This window comes from Pochonia chlamydosporia, chromosome 7 (genome assembly GCF_001653235.2).
Source record: "Pochonia chlamydosporia 170 chromosome 7, whole genome shotgun sequence".
Classification (NCBI taxonomy): Eukaryota; Fungi; Ascomycota; class Sordariomycetes; order Hypocreales; family Clavicipitaceae; genus Pochonia; species Pochonia chlamydosporia.
Genome location: NC_035796.1, coordinates 988,698 through 1,007,593, shown reverse-complemented (window position 1 = coordinate 1,007,593; position 18,896 = coordinate 988,698). Strand labels below are relative to the sequence as shown.

The 18,896-nt window shown below is 49.7% G+C and overlaps 8 protein-coding genes across 8 annotated transcripts; all 8 read right to left on the bottom strand.

Moving 5' to 3' along the window:
* Nucleotides 1-1,225: 1,225 nt before the first annotated feature.
* VFPPC_07191 (NAD(P)-binding domain-containing protein) lies at nt 1,226-2,188 on the bottom strand (the record flags this gene model as incomplete). Its single annotated transcript, XM_018286098.1, has 3 exons — nt 1,226-1,405; nt 1,465-1,879; nt 1,968-2,188. The coding sequence occupies 3 exons, from the start codon at nt 2,186-2,188 to the stop codon at nt 1,226-1,228; spliced, it is 816 nt and encodes a 271-aa protein (XP_018139843.1).
* Nucleotides 2,189-5,013: 2,825 nt separating this feature from the next.
* VFPPC_14177 (hypothetical protein) lies at nt 5,014-5,813 on the bottom strand (the record flags this gene model as incomplete). Its single annotated transcript, XM_018291947.1, has 2 exons — nt 5,014-5,099; nt 5,153-5,813. The coding sequence occupies 2 exons, from the start codon at nt 5,811-5,813 to the stop codon at nt 5,014-5,016; spliced, it is 747 nt and encodes a 248-aa protein (XP_018139844.1).
* Nucleotides 5,814-6,774: 961 nt separating this feature from the next.
* Nucleotides 6,775-7,320, bottom strand: VFPPC_14176 (hypothetical protein; the record flags this gene model as incomplete). The annotated part of the gene is made up of 1 exon (XM_018291946.1): nt 6,775-7,320. One exon carries the CDS (start codon nt 7,318-7,320, stop codon nt 6,775-6,777), a length of 546 nt encoding a protein of 181 aa, XP_018139845.1.
* A 1,336-nt stretch (nt 7,321-8,656) lies between these two features.
* On the bottom strand, nt 8,657-10,161 carry VFPPC_07190 (argininosuccinate lyase; the record flags this gene model as incomplete). The annotated part of the gene is made up of 3 exons (XM_018286097.1): nt 8,657-9,587; nt 9,637-10,048; nt 10,107-10,161. 3 exons carry the CDS (start codon nt 10,159-10,161, stop codon nt 8,657-8,659), a joined length of 1,398 nt encoding a protein of 465 aa, XP_018139846.1.
* Nucleotides 10,162-10,952: 791 nt separating this feature from the next.
* VFPPC_07189 (threonine aldolase) lies at nt 10,953-12,014 on the bottom strand (the record flags this gene model as incomplete). Its single annotated transcript, XM_018286096.1, has 1 exon — nt 10,953-12,014. The coding sequence occupies one exon, from the start codon at nt 12,012-12,014 to the stop codon at nt 10,953-10,955; it is 1,062 nt and encodes a 353-aa protein (XP_018139847.1).
* A 499-nt stretch (nt 12,015-12,513) lies between these two features.
* On the bottom strand, nt 12,514-12,864 carry VFPPC_18089 (hypothetical protein; the record flags this gene model as incomplete). Its single annotated transcript, XM_022429746.1, has 1 exon — nt 12,514-12,864. One exon carries the CDS (start codon nt 12,862-12,864, stop codon nt 12,514-12,516), a length of 351 nt encoding a protein of 116 aa, XP_022285158.1.
* A 162-nt stretch (nt 12,865-13,026) lies between these two features.
* Nucleotides 13,027-14,301, bottom strand: VFPPC_07188 (siroheme synthase; the record flags this gene model as incomplete). Its single annotated transcript, XM_018286095.1, has 1 exon — nt 13,027-14,301. The coding sequence occupies one exon, from the start codon at nt 14,299-14,301 to the stop codon at nt 13,027-13,029; it is 1,275 nt and encodes a 424-aa protein (XP_018139848.1).
* A 1,036-nt stretch (nt 14,302-15,337) lies between these two features.
* VFPPC_07187 (siroheme synthase Met8) lies at nt 15,338-16,279 on the bottom strand (the record flags this gene model as incomplete). Its single annotated transcript, XM_018286094.1, has 3 exons — nt 15,338-15,533; nt 15,605-16,086; nt 16,184-16,279. 3 exons carry the CDS (start codon nt 16,277-16,279, stop codon nt 15,338-15,340), a joined length of 774 nt encoding a protein of 257 aa, XP_018139849.1.
* Nucleotides 16,280-18,896: the final 2,617 nt, after the last annotated feature.

The following is an 18,896-nucleotide window of genomic DNA, read 5'->3' as shown; positions in this document are numbered from 1 at the left end:
GAAACTGACGCTTCGAGAATAAATGTAAAGTGGTATAACGAGAATCAATGACGGGTCTTCTTTGGTAATGCTTGAGGAAACAGTCTTTAAGTTCGTGAGCAAGGCTTCTAGACTGGGTGGTTGGGTAGCTTCGTGTAGAGCTAAACTCTCGCGATACTAGCCTCACCCCACAATCTAGCTTAGATTTGTGAATAGAGTTTATACTTTATTCATGGTCTTTATTGACTTTCCCCGCAGTCAAACCATTGAAGCTCATGTGATCCTGCCAAGAGGTAATGGTACTTGACTACGGTTGTCACCGAAAGCTACACTGCAAGAGCCATCGTATCATGACAACACATACGCGTCAAGAGCTTCAGAGATGTGGTCTAGCAAAGTGGTATCACATTCTGCGCTTGAGAACGCCCTCCTCCGCCCGGATGTCAAAGGCGATGGCTACGGCTCTACCGCGAAACACGATGCAAAAAAGCCAACCTCATACCATTTGGAGCTTCCGAGGCCTAATGTAGCCACACCAATCCAGGGGAAGTCGCCGAATCTAAGCATATACTCCCATCTAAGTGGTTACGGGGCGCCCATCTCCGAGGCAGCTTACACGCCAATTCATCAAAATTGTCGAATGCCACAATGTTGCGCTACGGGGCAATGCGTCGCCAGCAATCAACCATCTTCTCCAGAAACATATTGGCCATTTGTGAGCCCGTTCATCTCGGTAGGAGGCAATGATGTTGGTGATGCTGCCACCGAGCAAGACGAATCGATAACGGACGACGGCGAAACGTTATGTATACTAGGTTTCTTGTCAGTGTTGCGTTTGGCTTTCTGTGGGACTTCAGCTTCAGAGAGGGATCATGGTCCGCAGTTTACCTGTAATCATCAAGGTCGACCGCATTGTCGTTGTCAAGACGCGTTGCTGACGCCTCGTGGTGAGCGGCCATGGGCACCACCAGGCCGCCCACCACTGTCCAGGATGGTGAAGCTCTCTCCCAAAGCACCAACTATTCCAGAAGAATAAAGACAAGATAGGGCCTGGAGGATGAGGTGTATCGGCTGACAAGCAAAGGAACAATATTGTTCACAATACCAAAGCTTAAAATGATAGGGCGTCTCCAGAGCGTATAAGGTAAGAGATTACAGAGGATAGTCAATGGGAAACCTGTCACAATGTCTTTCCCTGTACATCTACACATACATGTACAGTCTCAGTCCACGAGGGTATAAAACGCTATTCAGATGCCCTCAATCCTGGCTCCCAACCCGTAACGCCATAATATGCCTTGTTACGCCGAGGCATTGCGCCGTAAGCATCCAGATTCATAAGTTCGCCAGCTGAAAGTCGCAAAATGTCACATAGGCCATCACCCTTCAGAGTATACAGACCGACATACAGGGCTAGCCTGTCAACCTAAGAATCGTTTCATTTTCGATCACCTTCTCCTTCCATCCATCACAGGCAATAATTACCATGGCCCTCCCTACTCTTTCCGGATCTATTGAAGCGATAACGTTGTGGCCTAGGCTGGAGACCAGTTTCTTCGGTGCTGATGAAGATGCCGGCAGCGGAGTGTCCGTTGATTTAAAGTTGGCTGGTCGCAGAGTGTATGCTTCGAAAACGCTCCTGTGGCGGCTGACGACTTCCGCTATCCCTTTCTCTAAATCATTTGCAAGTTTTCGGGTATCGCTTGCAAACACAAAAGTCTTTTTACTCTTTTCAGTATGCTTCGGACTGCAGTACACGAAGCGGAATTTTACACCTTCTGGCGTCTTGTCTGCGAGATTATCGCACAGAATCTTGGCCGTGGCGATTGGCAGATCAACACCAACACTGCGTTCCACATATTTATCGGCTCTCGACTGTTCTTGCCGGGCACCGATTGCCCTGAAGAGTGGTTTAGTAGTCAGTTATCAAGCAAAATACTATTCGCAATCTCCTGTAGAAAGCTATCATTCCTCCCAAGTCGACTTACCATATGCAAGCCTCTGAACCCTGCATTCTGCGGATCAGATAGTCCGAGTATTGAGTAAAGTCCTGATGCATTATAATGTCCGCTTTGGGGTGGCTTTCGATTTCTCCGGACAGTGCGGTCCTGGTGAGAATCACAACTCTGGTGATGCGTTCATTTTCGAGGCATTTTCTGACGACTTCTTGGCCAACACGGCCGGATGGACCGGTCACTATGATCTTCATGGAGTTCTGGAACAGCCGACAATGTGAAATATATCCGCAGGTGGTGGTACACAGGAAGACCGGGTCTTGGCTCAATGTGAGTGGCGCGGTAATGCTTCAGAACCTGCATACGGAAAACAAAACTACCTGGAGGCCGTGAACAGGAAATTGCAATCGGTATTATCTGTGAATAGGGGAGATCTTAGCTTTTGAGCGTTGAAGAAGTCAGGATTCAAAAATATTTATAAATACAAATAGTACAACAAGTGGTGGACGTTTCAGGACTGAGGTTCAGCAAGACCGGGCCAATCCACGTGCAGCTGCAATGCCAAGCCAAAGCTTCACATAGATAAGTTTATTCAGGCGGAGACCAAAGCTCGCACCTAGGTCAGGTCTGAGTAGATTGTGGCGCAATAAAATACGAGATCTGAATATTTCGTTCTGTGATAGAAGTTCTGGCATGGCAGCGACGTGGCATTGAGCCGGAGTCGTTCAGTCAAGAATCTTGCTGCACCTCCACCTGACAGTCCAGATCGACACGCACATAGAGAAATTCGATGATGAACATTTGAAAGCTATTTCACACATACCTTTGAACCTAATGCCCTGCTTCCACCGCTCTCGCCAGTACTTCAGGCCGCCCAAAAACTCACCCCGACTTGCACAGTCTCCTCGGCAGAAATCAATGTAACTGATGCGTGCCAAGTGATTACTGAATGGGGAGAACACAGGTTACGGCCAGCGAATTGTTCAGAAGGAGAGGCCAGCGTCCGCCAATTTGCCAAGTATTGCAGATCGGCTCGAGCCGGAGTCGCACGATTGGCAGTGATTGTGTCGCAAAGGCAGTCAGGTACGGAGCAGTGTGCAGCGTAGCCCACAGGACCAAGCAAATGGCTCGGTTCTTGGGCCGACGAGTGCTGTGTCACAGCCAGAATAAGTGAGTGAGGCGAAGTGAGTGCACGCGGTGCAGCAAGAGATGTAAATGGGAAGATTTGACACAGCACGAGGCCGGGATAGATAAAATGACCACAGAGTTAGATTCGTTCTCAAGTGTGCGTATATTGGGCACGGAACCCGGGGAGGTGGTGGTCAAGGTCAAGCCAACCGTGAAAGAGGTCTGGTGAGTTGAAGTATGGAGTTGACGGCCTGGGTTCACACACAGTGTCTTAGCCGCTTCTTATCGCTTTGCAAAATTTTGTGCCAGAAAGCTGGCAAATCGACTGCAATCACCAACAAGATGTGAAATCTGGGACCAATTTGGGAGCGTAAGGATGATGGTATCTGGGGCGTACAACCAGCCAGGGCGGCTGGAACTTGACAGTGGGAGACGAGTCTGCGAATGAGGCCGAATGCAAGCTCCGGACTTGACGCGGAAATAAAGGTCCGCAGATGTTCCAGATCCAAAAGTGACCTGTAAACCAACGAGAGAGTAATCGTGTCGACCGCTTCAACAACCAGGTGCTTTGCTTTGAGGACTCGCACAAGGTGCAAACGGTGTTATCGGTGCAATATCGGCTTCTGCTGCTCGGGTTCGAAAGTTGGGAATATAATATGTGAACTGGAGAGAGTTGTCAACACCTACCCCGGAAAGAGCTTGAGAGACCGCTTGACATTTTGATTCCCCGCTTTGGTTGGGGGATGCAGGAGGTATAGATGAGGCCGCCAGGATTGTAAAGTTACTCGATGCCCCTGTAGTCAATATGGCCGAAAATTGGATGCAATTGGGTATGCAAACTTACTTATCTGGCCAAAGTTGAACGTAAATCTGTGACATCAACTGGTATGTTGGGGCTCGTTAGTGGGGATAAGATACGAAATGGAGCAGCTTCTCCCGCACTTCCGTTCCCCAGGGTCGTCTCCCGCGGAGTCCAGCCGCCGAGTGAGGAGGTCTCAAATGTCGACGCCGTTGATGATGTTCTGGGAGTATGTAGTATTTAAACCGGCACTGATGAAAATGAGTATGGCGAAGCCGGCGTTTTCATGCCAAATATCGGTTGGGACTTGTTTTGTCAAGTTGCTGACCCGCTCCTTCCTGTTCTGAGTGTAAAAAGGTTGGCCGGAGCACTTCCAAGTCGTCACCTCCACGCGTCTGTCGCACAAAGAAATTTCTATTCCAAACCCATCCTCGACATTTGCTGTGATGCCATCGGCAGACGTGCCCTCCGTCGTTTATCTACTACACCCAGGCAGCCGTATTGCTCCATCACCAGTCATCGCCCTACAGTTGTGTGGCCTGGTCCACACTCTAGGATCTGCCGTCATGTGATGGAGCAATCACTGTGCCGACTATCCGAGTTGCTGGTTAATTGACGTCGGAGTCAAACAATGGCTCATTATTGTCCAACATGAGTGGACGCCTTGTGAGCGCTATATTTGCTGCGACAAGCTAATGGGCCATCTCGGATTGATGCGTCTTGCTACGCCTGTGGCTCTTCAAGACGGACAGTCAGGTCCGTCAAGACAAAGGCTCCTACTCGGCATGAATCCGACCGACGTAAAGGCGGAGCCAGCACGTTCAGATGTTTCTAGAAAACGTATTTTATGGTCGCTTCCACATCTACATTTCCAAAAACGCATTATTTTAGGCTAATTTAGGGTTGGTTGTAGTTGGTTACGAATATTTCAACAACACTATAAGTGTCGACCGGGTCAAACCACATCCTATTGCCTTCTGCAAACCTGCTCTAACGAAAACTGCAGCCATTTCGCGTTGCGTACGTCAGGTACTCCTTATAGTCCTTAGCCTATGCCTTGCGTCATCCATCACCGTAACCTCAGCCTAGGATTTCCTTCGCGATTCGCCTTCATCTACATTGGCGTATAAAACAATTCCACAATCATTGGTATCAAAATGCTCCAGCAACCCCCAAAGCACCGCTACCCAGCATCGGCGTCTTGCCAAACTTTCTCTTCTGACTCGCAATCCGCTTAACTGCACCATCCGTTAGCGACGACTTCATATTCGACATGGGCAATAAAACTTACAATCCTCCCAGGTCATCGGCTCTTTCAAATCCCCCTCCGCCTCCTTCCACAGTCTCGCTGCCCAACAACTCACAAGTAAATCCATATCCTTCTCTTCCAGCACCTCCTTCACATCCAACCTCGGTAAAAGGTCTACCTCGCCTTTATCGTCTCTCTTCAATCTGTGTTCCAGCGCAACCACGACGCCATCCTTATTCTTCCATTGAATCTGGGCATCCTTTTTGAGTCTATCGCCAAATGGTATTTCGGCTTTGAAGTACCCCTCTGCAGAACAGGTTGACCACCCGCTTACACCACTCGACAACTTGACTTCTTTGTAACTCCTCTTGCTGCTGGTTTTACCCTGCAGTTTCACGGGAGCACGGATGTGTCTGAGGGAGTAAAAGAACTCATTTTGGAAATCGTAGATGTGATCGAGACGAGACCTCAACTTGCCTTCGCCGTCGTGGTCTGAGAGTCGGTAGCGTACCTTTTGGACGCCGTAGACGGCTGTGCTTGCGTTACAGGGCGGATTACTGATTTCGTACAGAATTCGTGAGGGTGGTTCGGAGGGGTAGATTGTGCAGCCGTCAAGGATGAGTGTGTAGCGTTCTGTACCGGCGAGATGGTCATTTGGTTGATGGCTGGTTACTGTGTCGTATGAGGGCGGGTTTGATGCCATTTTGCGTACCAGTTGACGGGTTATCTTCAATGTGGTGATGTTTGTGATACTGCCATGGAGGTGAAACAAGAATGAGCTCAATAGGGATATGAAATGGAAAGGCGAAATGTTTCAATAAATTCATGCAATACTTGTTGGAGCGGAATCAGCATCAATATTGACTGCTTCCTTTCTTGGCATCGCCCATCATTGGCCTGACGTCACAATCCCGCCCAGCCACACATCATCTCACCCACAAGGGACCCCGTAAGGCTCAATAAAATGACTTTATTTTCATGCCAAGCCTGTACGGAATAAGCACAGCATTCTGGACTGGGCAAGGATGCGCGCCAAACGGTCAACACCACCAATGGTTCGATGCCAATTGTGCTAAGCCACTACTTGGGTCGTGCAGCCCGGGATCGTCAAGTGAGGCTGTAAGTCGAGTTGTCTTTCCTCGCAGTGATGATAGATGTCGCCACGCTGAATACAGCCCATTTGTTTTTGGTTAGTTTACAGGACACAATGGAGCAGAATTAGAATTTATGATACGAGAATCGTGGCAAAGAACTTTAATAAGTGTGCATGGCCGCAGGCTTGAAGCTGAGAACATTCATTGCGAGTTGATGTCATGCAAGTCTCTACACTAAGATCAACTACCTTCCACTCCTTCAAGATAGATATCACAGCACCAGACCATAATTAGTCTGTCCCCATTGTACCCGTACCTTATTTATCAACCAATCTGTACCACGATGCCCCTCCTACCATAAAATGCAGATGAACCCTGTACTCCAAAACAAATATCCCCAAACTGTAACCCCAACTAAAGAAGACTCAAAAAAACAAACATCCTCAACACCACGACCCAAAGAGCAAATCGCTGCCCCATGACACGCCGTTCCCTAGCAGCGCTCACACCCCCATCCTCGTCGTTGACACTCCCAGGCCGCTGATTTACGACATTGAGCCGTGGCCATTGTCAGTAGTCCTTGCATCTCTCTGGATTGAACTCCTTGCACATGCCCGTGCAAAGTTTGTATTGTTCACATTGCTTCTTCCAACCCTCCACTCTCTCCTCCCACGGTGCGGTACTTGCTATGGGCCTGTCCTTGCCGTACGGATCACTCTGTCGCTCGTAGTTATGGTTTACCTCGTCTCCCGCATTCCGGGACTGGCCGGGGTCGACCGTTGCCTTTATGGAGGTATCGACAGCACGAACCTTCTTCCCGCATCTTCCTGGATTGAGCTCCTTGCAAATGCCCCCGCAACTTTTGGACTCTTCACATTTACTTTTCACACCCGCCATTCTCTCCTCCCACGGCGCTTCAGTTGTTGTGGCCGTGTACTCGCCGTTTTGTCGCTCGTAATTGCGGTTTACCTCGTCTCCCGCATTCTGAGACTCGGCATGACCGGGGTCGACCGTCGCGTTTATGGACGCATCGACATCCCGAGGATGCTGCGCTGTAGGTGCAATCGAAGGAGCAGCGAGGGCGAGAACTGGTGCGAGCAGAAGAATTGGGCGCATGTTCACTGAGTTTCGGTTTGCTTGTGGCAGTTGATTGGTGGTAGGTATGGTAAGTAGTTGGTGTATCCTTGCTGAGCTTGAGACCGGCTATAAGCTTGTTTTGCGGAATTTGATGGATAGAGTGAGTTGGTGTGATATCTACGATGGAGAATTCACTGCCGTTTTATAATCGTAGGCGGTGCTGGTAGCAAACCTCCACGCGGCATTCTCGTTGTTAAATGTCAATGAATGATAGAAACAGGGTTACAAGAATGAAAGACGATACAGCTTAAGCAAAGAATGAACACGGATACTAGGAGAATGCGGAATGGGAAGGGGAACGAGCACACGATAGCACTCCGTGCAATATCGTCGCGCTTTGAGGTTGTGAACCAGTGAACAATATTTTAGAAACATTTGCTCAACAAAGCCCCGGCAGTTTACAGTCTTTATTCGCATATAAACTCATTGTATATATCTTTGTTGTCTTGCGGGGAAATTCTCGCCGCAAGCTACACGCCACCAGTTTTTGTTTCTTACATCTGCGCGGGAACATGCGTAACGTAATATCGTCCGTCTGAATGTGGTCACGAATGGTCATTCACTCTTTATGACCGGTGAAGAGCCAAGAAGAACAAACTGCGAAAGGCGACGTAGTACACGAAGGAACAAACGAGAATGTAGGTTGATAACGAATCGTCGCTCTATGGTCAAAGAAGTAAAGATGGACTGAGCTCAATGGTGGAACAAACCTCCAAGGTGTCGCACAGCAACATGTTCGCATATTAATACACTCTTCCACAAAAAGATAGCACCATATTCAATACTGCGATAATTTTGCCTCATTTATGAATTCGCTGTGGCAAAGTTACCGTATCTTCGCTAGTAATGCAGGGACACCCTTGCTCATTGAGCATCACCTTAAATCACCTTAACTTCCCGCCCCTCCGACGGGCGACTTGCAAGCCCATCGCCCTACTACCAATACGACTTTGAATTTGCACTGTACTTCAACTTCATGCGACCTTCGCCATGGTTCAAGATCCAGGCGGCCGCCCCAGGGGCGAGGGGCAGAGGGCCGGCTGAGGGACTGAAGTGGCGGGCACAGTTTGCATGATGTCTGGTATTTATCTCGGGAAGAATGTATACTGAGGACTCGAAGCCCCAATCTTCAAATCTTCTCGAATATATGTCAAATCAGCTGGACCTGACAGTCTAGAACTGATTAGGCTCTTCCAATGTTCGCCAAAAATAGCCGCCGAGGGGCACTGCCGCACCTTAAAATTGGGTATATGTAGGATGCCTGGCCCTGGGACGGGATGCTCTAAGCTATCAAACCTCTCTGCATCAAACCTCTCTAAGCCAGCATACCCTTGAGAACCTTGACCTGCTCCAGGACACGTGCCCGACTAGTACCACCCTTGGCTGATCTCATCTCGACACTCTTCTCGTAGTCAAACGTCTCCGAAACATCCTCCCCAAACCGGCTATCAATAGCCTGTAGTTGCTCCAGTGAGAGCTCGTTCATCGGGATACCTAGCTCCTCGCTCTTAGCCACACATCGCCCAGAGATATGGTGCGTCTCACGAAATGGGACACCCTTTCGTACGAGATAATCAGCAAGATCAGTAGCCAGCATAAATGGATCCAGGGCAGCCCTCATCTGCTCTGGCTTAACAGTAAGGGTGGCGAGGACACCATTTGCGATCTGAAGACTATCAGAGATAGTCTTCACATGATCTAACATGGGTTCCCAACTTTCCTGCAAGTCCTTTTGATATGTACTGGGTAGGCCCTTCTGGGTCATCATAAGGCCAGCCATATGGCCAAATGCTCGACCGGCTTTTCCTCGCAACAATTCTAGGCCATCTGGGTTCTTCTTGTGCGGCATTAAAGAACTTCCCGTGGAGTAGGCATCAGCAACAGAAATAAAACTGAACTCTTGAGAGGAATACAGAATAAGATCCTCGGCCCATCGAGAAATATGTTGCATGAACATACTACCCCATTGCAGAAATTCAGTGACGAAGTCTCTATCACCAACAGCATTCATGGAGTTCCATAGAAGGCCCTCAAAGCCCAGCTCCTCAGCCATCATATCGCGATCAATATTAAAGCCATTGCCAGCGAGAGCACCACAACCAAGCGGGCTCTTATTCACACGCTTTGAAGCCTCGCGCAGCCGCTCTAGATCGCTCGCAAAGTAAAAGCCGTATGATAACAGATGCTGCGACCACAAAACCGGCATGGCACGCTGGAGGTGGGTATATCCAGGCATGATAATTCCGCTATCAATGTCAGGAGGTTTACTAGATTTTGGAGGATAATCAGACTTACACCTCGGCCTCAGCGCGGGCGGCAATAACCTTAATGAAGGCAACCAGGTGGCTCTCAATCTCCTGGATCTGGTTGCGAAGCCACAGACGCATATCACAGACAACCTGCTCGTTGCGACTGCGACCCGTATGTAGTTTGCCAGCGATGTCCTTGCCAATTATCTCACTGAGCCGGCGCTCATTGGCAGTATGAATATCTTCATCATTGGGCATGATAACAAAGGTATCTGTCTCCCACTCCTTCTGAACCTCTCGGAGACCTCTCTCGATTTCGGTGAACTCGTTGTTGGATAGGATGCCAGACTTGGCGTTGGCGCGTGCAAACGCAATACTGCCGAGGATATCTTCCTTATACAGGAGCTTGTCGTACAGAATACTCGCATTGTATTTGAGCATGAGGGGATCGAGGCCGCCTGTCATTCTGGGGTCAGCACAATTGCAATTGCACTTGAACTTCCATGAAGAACCAACCTGTGAAGCGTCCACCCCAAAGCATGTTTTCTGCAGGTGTCTTTCCAGATGCCATGATGTGCTGACTGCGTTCGTATCTGCCCGGGTTGAGTTCAATAATTGCAAAGAATCAACTTGGTTGGCATTGTGGTTAATTTTTGCTCCAAACATTGAAGTAGAGTGGAGCTCCATGCCTGTGTGGACAGTCACGTTGGGGGCCGGTACCGGATGAGTCAACACCCAAGCACACTCAGCTTGTATGATGGCTTTAATGACCCTGGCTCACCCCCAGATCACCTTGTACTCAAGTTAAAGCAGCGCCAGCTCAGGGTCCACGCCAGAAACGGATCTGCACAGCCAAGTCTATCAGGTATGCCTATTGAGGTACTACAGAGTACCCAAGTGCTTCATCTATTTCACTGACAACATTGAATGTGGAGATTGGACCATCAGGCACCATGACAGGCCAAATTGTGTACACCTCCACCCGCGAATGGGATTCCTACCGAAACCGATTGGTGCCCATGGGAGCATTATTGGTCTGTCCAAGCTTCTTGACACGATGAACCTGCACACAATCCAAGCAAATTGGCGTCTGGTATTTTTAGTAGCATGCAGCTTGGACCAATCCAAGAGCTATGCACTTACACCTCTAGTGAAAACATCACATCATCATCAATAACACTAGCCAAAAAGTGGTGATGTAAACAAAACCTTGTATTTACCCCTCAAAACAAATCAAACGCAGCCATATTAATCTATTGATAATGTCATTATTGTCCCAATAGGACCTTGGCAACAATGCAGCCCATATTCGTCATAATTTTTAAATGCACACGTCAACGCCATGTATAACCAGAACCGTCATTACTGAGCCCAGCTCAGAACCGTCTGGTTGAACTTCTCTAGCTGCCCAACGTCCGTGGCCCAGGTGGTGAGTAGCCGCACCACTGCCCAGTCCTCTCCGCACTTTTCCCAGACGTAAAAGGTAAAGTCCTTCTGCAGCTCCTGCACAAGATCTGTGGGGAGAATGGCGAAAACCTGGTTGGTCTCCGTCTCAGCACGCAACGCATACCCAGCACCCACGATGCACCGTGACAGCTTCTCCGCTGCGCCGTTTGCCCGTCGAGCGAGATCGTAGTACAGATTATCACGGAAGAGCTCCGCAAACTCAACGCCCATGATGCGGCTTTTCGCCAGAAGGGACCCGTGTTGCTTAATGTAGAACTCGAAGTCCTCCGCCAACCCAGGGTGCTTGACGATGACAGCTTCGCCGAGCAATGCTCCGTTTTTGGTACCACCGATCCAGAAGATGTCAGTTAGCTCCAAAATATCGGCAAGAGTCATATCGTTCTTTGTTGAGGTGAGAGCGGCACCAATACGGGCGCCGTCCATGAAGAGCAAGAGTCCCTTTATTTCGCAAAGTGTCTTGATGGCGGATAGTTCCTCTTTGGAGTAGACAGTTCCGACTTCAGTGGCGTTTGAAATGTAAACCAATCGAGGCTTGGCCATGTGTGGAAAATGCCAATTGTCGTCCAGGGCCTTGGTGATTGTCTCGGGAGTCAGCTTGCCGTTCGTAGGAGGCACATTGATAATCTTGTGGCCGCTGGCTTCCACAGCACCAGTCTCTCTCGTAACGATGTGGCCAGAGCTGGCGGCGATAACAGCTTCGTGCGGTCGAAGGCATGCCGCAATGGAGATGGCATTGGCTGATGTGCCACTAGGGACGAAGAAGACACCAACATCATCACGTCCTAGGTGAGCACGAATGTTTCGCTTCGCCTCGGCAGAGTATCTGTCATTGCCGTAGCCCGTTTCTTGTGTATGATTGCTGGTAATGAGTGCTTCTAGAAGCTGTGGATGCGCCCCTTCACTGTAATCGTCCAAGAAGCTATACTTCTCCTTGATGGGGTGAGTTACATCAGGCATATCTGCGGTTGGTGGCGCGAGAGGGGGTGAATTAGGCTCTGAATCGTAGTTGCACCTAGTTTCCTTCTTGTCCTTCTCTTCTCTTGCGTTCAGAGTAGATGTTTGATATCTTCGACTGGCAGAATCTCGATGATCTATCGCAAACAAGATGCCGTCGTACGTCTGGAATAGTCTCGACTCCTATGGTTTTCCGCCGACACGGAGGAGTTCAACAGAAATATAAATGGAAACGAAAGCGAGCCTCCAAATTGTTGAGAGGTCAGGAACACAACCTTAAAACACGGGGTCTCGGATGGCAGGCAAACATCAAAACTCTGCAAGAGGTCAGTGGCGGGGTCCATGTCTGTCTGGTAACCACCTTCCTCCAAGGTCCGCTGGATGCCGATACATGCCGGTGATGATTCTGACGAATGTCGCAAAGAGTTTGTACGGGCAAAAGTGGGTTTACCGTTGGGATTTTTGCTATTGTGGACAACTTCTTAGTCAAAGTTTTGTCCCCTTATAGCGCTGTTACTAATAAGTACAAAACGCCATTTTTGGCGCGCCAATTACGCCAATCGATCTCCAAGATCCCGGTCCATCCGTCTTGAATGCTGGAGGCGAGCCGTGAAATGGCGGATTTTGATGTCAGAGAGCCAATTGAAGTGGTCAGCTGATGGCTTTTCAACGTGACCAAAAAGCAAGGTGCAATGGCACTATCGTGAGATAGCGATAACGGGCCATTGCCCTTCTGGATGGTCGTTTGCATGGTGGTTGGCTCAAGTGTCTCACACAATAATTGAGGCTTTGCGGGGGCGCTTTTGTTTTGCCGGGCCGCCATGCACCCACCACGTAACGCATGCCATGCCATGCGATATGCGATATGTGCAGTCCAGTCCGATATGATATGATATGTGCCGATGTCGGTGGGGCTTCGGTTCAAGCATCTCGTAATAATATGGAGTGCCATGCAGTGACATGGCCCTGGCTTTTTGGAGATGGAAGCCTTGAGGACCTTCCAAAGCTGGGGTGCTCATAACCCGAGATCAACCAGATGTTCTCCACGAAGCCTCTCTCCCAGCCGTGTCACAAAGACCCATGCTGCTCGAGCAAGTTCGTCAGACACAGAACCGACCTTGACAATCTTTAGACGGGATTGTGCAAGCATGAAACCACCGCAGGATATTTGCACAACTCGTACGCTGGGGTGAAACATGTTGAGTGCAAGGTGGTGGTCAAGGTAACGAGCGAGCGCCTCGGTGAATGGGTGATCATCTGGTTCCTGGCTTGTCCGCCACCCCCAACCATCGTCTGCGTTTCCCCCGGCAAGCCTGCGACGTTCCCGCATATCGTTCTCCCAAGGGCCCGAGCTGTTGCTTCTATACAATTCGTCCGATTGCTCACCGCGGCGAAAGAACCGCCGAAGATCCTGCGGCGCGATGGTAATGTCCATGCCGCGAAGCCCTGGATCCGTGGACATACCATCGTGGTCACTTTCTTCTTCTGATTCTTGTGCGCCAGACCGCTCTTTCTTGGCTATCGGTGCGTTGAATGCCAACGACACGGAGAAGTCAGGACCCTTTCCCGGCAAGCCTGCAGTCTTAATCCAATCTTCCCAAACTGACACTAGTGTCCGTGTGCCCAAGTTCAATTTGCTCACTCGGCAGTCAAATGTTGTTGAGATCCAATCGCCAATCACAACTTTGAGAGCCTGTGGCATTCTTAACAGCAGCAATGGCAAGTGAACGAATTGGTCTTGGTCAATTCTGGTTTCCAGTGATTTCCCATCAGATTGCATTGCCCAGCCGTTGGTTCCTGATCTCCTGTCTCGGACGGATCCTGGATGTCCCGGTAGTAGAAGGGCGACATAGGCCGCATTTTCGTGTCGTATTTCAATCCAAAGACCTCTTTTGTGTGTCTCCGGTAGTCGGTTCCATTGTCGCATGACAGCATCTGTCAGCCCAGCTCCTCCATCTTGTTCTGTAAAGTAGAGATCACGATCCAGCAGCCTCTGAGCGTGAAACCAGCGAATCTTGACTGATCTCAATGTTCCAACTTGTCCAGCTGGCGTATCTGTCGACTCTAAGCCAATTTGAATGCCTCGCACAACATCTCCTACCAGAGTGTCGCGAAGGCGATGAGCTAGCTGATCCAGACGTGAAGTATCGAGTTGTTGTCGCCCTACGTACAGAGGCGATACGCGGTGCGTGGAAAAAGTGGTGCTGAAAAACGGTGGTAAAACTTCTTCAGGGGCGTCACTGTCACCATCTGTTGAATCATGTCGAGATCGCCCAGGTCTCGATGCCATGCTGCCCTCGAGATTGCTGCGATATTGAATGCCGAGGTCGCGTGAGCTTGACGCGTCCTAAGCTTTGCCGTGGAAATGCGCAGCGCCGACAGAAACCTTCTCAAGTCAAGGAAATCAAGGCAGGTGGGGTTCGTGAAAATTGCAATTGGAATAAGTGTGGTTGATCGATATCTCTGAATGGGCTTGGTGTTGCCTTGTTTATGTTCTTCCAGAGTGTGAACATTTTGCTGACTAAGATTTGAGGTGGCAGATACTATTCACAAGTTCCCACTACTGTATTGAGAAATCGCAACAGGTGCTAATAACGTTAATATGGTGAAGGCAAGTCATATAGGGAAATTTATTTCTCACGTCTTAATTGGGGAATTTTGAATTAGATCTGGGGCTTGCATTTCCCTGGTAATGGCCACATTCATGCTGAGCTTTCAAGGATTCAGCCCATGAAGTCCCCACTGACGCCAGAGAGCTATCCCCAGCAGAAAAGGTCTGCACCAACCTGCCAATTTGTAGACTGCAAAGAGCCTTTGAAGGCATAAATTGAAAGAATTTTCTGGTCCATAAGAAGTCCAAGGCCAATGGAAATGTAGGATAGGAAATCTCATTGCAAAATGAATACGTAACTTGCAGGTTTTCCCATGAGTTACCCACATCTTTGACGCCTTCTTCATACTGCTTGCAATTCGCAGAAAATACTCCTTCAGAGGGCCTGTTGCAGATTATTTTCGGAACTCAAACCGATGCCCTCGACAGAAACTCAGTACCAGGTCGCATTCACTGCTACTTACACTATGAGCATTAGTTTTGAACAGGGCATCACGCCAAACCTGATTCTGTTGTGTGAGTCAACTAACTAGCTGTAAGAATATGATATGACTAGTCAAAGAAGTGATTTTTGATATCAGTACAGATTCAAAATCTGCAGTCCATATACTGAAACAACTACATTCTGGATATCCAATGGTCCCATTTCTATATTGTAACCCAAACCCGGTGGACCAAATGATGCAAAACGCCAGTAACTCTGCACTTTCCCATGCTATGCTCCCACGCTAAATCCAAATGAGCCATCAAACACATCGAGCTTCTTCATGTCGTTTCCACCTCGAAGGGCCAGCAAGATATCCATGGATGGAACCTTGTCTGCGGGGTAGAACAGGAGAAGGTTGTCCATATCTTCCACGGTAAGTCCGCACATTTCATCCCATTTATAGGTATCGCTGACCTTGGACATCCTGTAATGTATACGACGTTAGTAACTTACGATTGTAGAAGGGCTAGTTGTCATGGAACGAGGGATACGCACCACCGCATTCTTTTTGGACCGTCCTCCGGATTTGGTGCGACCTTGCGCAGCTTTGTCCGCAACAGACCGATTGATTCGATGGCATTGCCCGCATTTCTCGGCAACTTGCTCGCAATAAACTTCCGAATGGAAGCGGCAAGTCTGGGGCCCTTGCCATTGGTGCTCACCATGATCTGAAGAGGACCATCGCGATGTATGCTGCCGAAATAGAAATCACATTCAGGGGGCACATCGGCAATGTTGGCAGGAATCTTCTTTTGCTTGCAGAGTTTCCATATGGCAGTGGAAGCGGCCGGGTCGTCAACTGCCACGAGGACCATATCGGCCCCGTCTAGATCTGATGGCTCGAATATCCGATCGACGTGTGTAACTTGTTTCTCGGCGACGCGGAAGGCGACCTCGGCATTGAGCCCCGAGGCCGGACAGACGACGGTGACGCTGGCATCGGCATTGAGGCAGTTGAGGATTCGGCCGGCAGCCACCTGTTTCGCAGCGTCTGGTTAGCAGCAGAATCTTGGGTTCGCCCAAAGCGCATGGTGAGTAGCATTGAACGTATGCCACTGGGATCTTGTGACGTACCTCGCCGCCACCGACAACAAGAACTTTTTTGTCTTTGATTTGCCAGGCCAAAATGAGGCTGCCTCCGGGCTGCACCTCTGGGAACTTCCTAGCCATGACGACCGAGACGTGGCTGTCGATGATGATGCTGGTTTGAATTAAAAGTCTAAGTCGAGATGCCGATGGTCGGGGTCCTGTACGCAATTGTCAATGTTGGATCTGGAGCTGGTGGAAACGCTAAGCCAGGAGAGTGTTAGTTGGATGATTGCGAGCACTTGAGTTGACAAGGAGTCGGGCGATCATTCAAAGGTCCAGTTAGGCTTGCAAGCTTGATCAGCCGAAGAAACCGCAGGCGGCGTTACTGGAGGGGTCAACAGAGCTGACACGAGCTGCCCACAGCAGACACCAGACATGCATAATATTGACTTGACTGGCATTGACATGTGCTGCTGGAGCCGTTGCATGTAGACAGTTCACTCGGTGTCGGCTTCTCGCTCATCGGAATGTCAATGCCAGTTGAGCATAGGCGGACTTGGCCAGGCATCACAGAGCCAGCCCCAGACAGCTCTAGAGGCACCGAGTCAACTGGCAGCAGGCACCAGTTGACCAGTAGCAACGGTGTATTTAAGTATATAGAGTCAAGTCGTTTTGGCTGCTAGAGCCCAGATATCACTACGGAGCACATATGTAGGCTATCAAATGTCTCTGGTGCATGTGCACATCCCAGCCAGCATTCAATGTTTGATCGAGTCAAGGTTGACCACTGAAATGAAATCGTTGGTGCCTTGAGACGTTGCATGCCTGGCCTCTACGAGGACTAGCACCAAGCATTGCTGATGGAGCTGCAGTCGAGCCACCCAGACCAGACTGAGCCAGCACAACACTTGAGACCAACCGACCAACCAACCAGCCTCAACTTTGTCCGGTGTCAACTGGTCTGTGTCTGAGCTTCGCGTGTCAACCAAAGAGGCGGGGCCGGTCAGCCAGACGTCACACAACGCAATGCAACTTTCAAGGGCCAAACCAAAGACGACCGAGCTGCATCATCGCCACATCCAGCCTCGCTTCGATTGCTTGCTTGCTTTATTCTTTCACTCCTGCATTGCCAAAACTTCTTCTTTGTCCCGACTTGCCTAGATCGCCATTTTGTGGCCTCGCATGCAAGCACATCTTACGCTGCAGCTCGGGGCACGTAGCTCGACCACGCTGGGTCGTCTCGTCGTTTCGAGTTGCCTCAGACCATCCCTGCTTTGATCTTGATTTGGATACAACTTCAATACCAAGTAGCTTCGCCTCGTCGCCATCATGTCTGGACGTAAACTTGGAGGCGGCCGCATTCTCGGCAGCGGCAAGGGCCTGGCGCCTCCGACTCCCCCATCCGCCCCTCGATCGACCAGCCCGATGCCTCCGTCCGAGAGTACCGTATCGATGGGTTCGATTTCCATGTCGCCTCCCGCGAGCGGCAGCTTGCCTGAGCTGGGCCAAGATATCGGTGCTAGCATAAGCGAGGGAGCGCAAGGAAAGAGTAAAGCGGCAGGTGCCACTGGTCTCGTATGCCCAATATGTAATGAAGAAATGGTATGAGCCGCTGGCTAGCCTTGTCCTGATATTGCATAACATTCTTTCTAAGTCTGTATAACAGGTTACATTACTTCAGTTAAACCGGCATATCGACGACACCCACCAAGAGTTGCCAGAAGCAGCGCAGGACGAAGTGAAGACTTGGTTTGATAAGCAGGTTCTCAAGGCCAAACGCTTTCAGCCATTGTCTCTGTTGAATCAAAAGCTCCGCGGATTGGAGGTGTTCGAGTCAAACGAATCACATCCTGTCTCTGTTCCCTCGGCAGCAGCTGGAAGAGCGCCAATCGAATCCCCTATTGACCCCGACGATCTCATAACTCGAAATCACTGGCAGCGCTCGACGAGCTACGATTTATGTACGGACCCTGCATGCGGGAAGAGCCTTGGACCTATGAGCGGTAGTATTAACTGCAGGCATTGCGGGCGACTATTTTGTGAAGAACACACCATGTATCAGATGAAGCTCAGCAGAAGTGCAAATCACGAGCCCGTGCGAGGATACTGGGCAAGAGTCTGCGAGACTTGCTATAAGTCCAGGGACGGCTACAACGACCACAATGGAGTTCTGATAGACCATATGAACACATTTTCTGAAATAAGGAGGAAGAAGGTAGAACGTCAAAAACTGGAGGTTTCGAGACTGGAGAAACGACTGTCGAAATTGACAAAGATATTGGCCAACCCACCGGACAAAACGGCGGCACAAAACGGATCCCTACTTTCTCCTGTGTCGACTTTAACGGGACAAAAGAATACGAGGAAGTTGTTGGAGCAGTCTGTCGTTACCTGGGAGGACGATGAAAAGGTGGCAAAATGCCCGTTTTGCCAGCAAGAGTTCGGCTCGTGGACATTCAGACGGCATCATTGCCGCATATGCGGTCGGGTTGTCTGTGCAGATATTCAGACAGGGTGTTCCTCGGAAGTCAGTCTAAACGTCGCCAGTGGTAAGGATTCCCTGAAACCGGAATGTCTGAACAATCACAGCTTATAATTATCATAGTATCCCCCAACAATGGCACCGAGAAGGCACAGACGAATGGGGAGGGGAGCATTGCACTAGATATCCGGATGTGTCGTGACTGCAACCATACCATTTTCTCTGGCCGCGACTTTGCTGCGTCTGTATCACACAAACCCCCCGACCAAAGGGCAT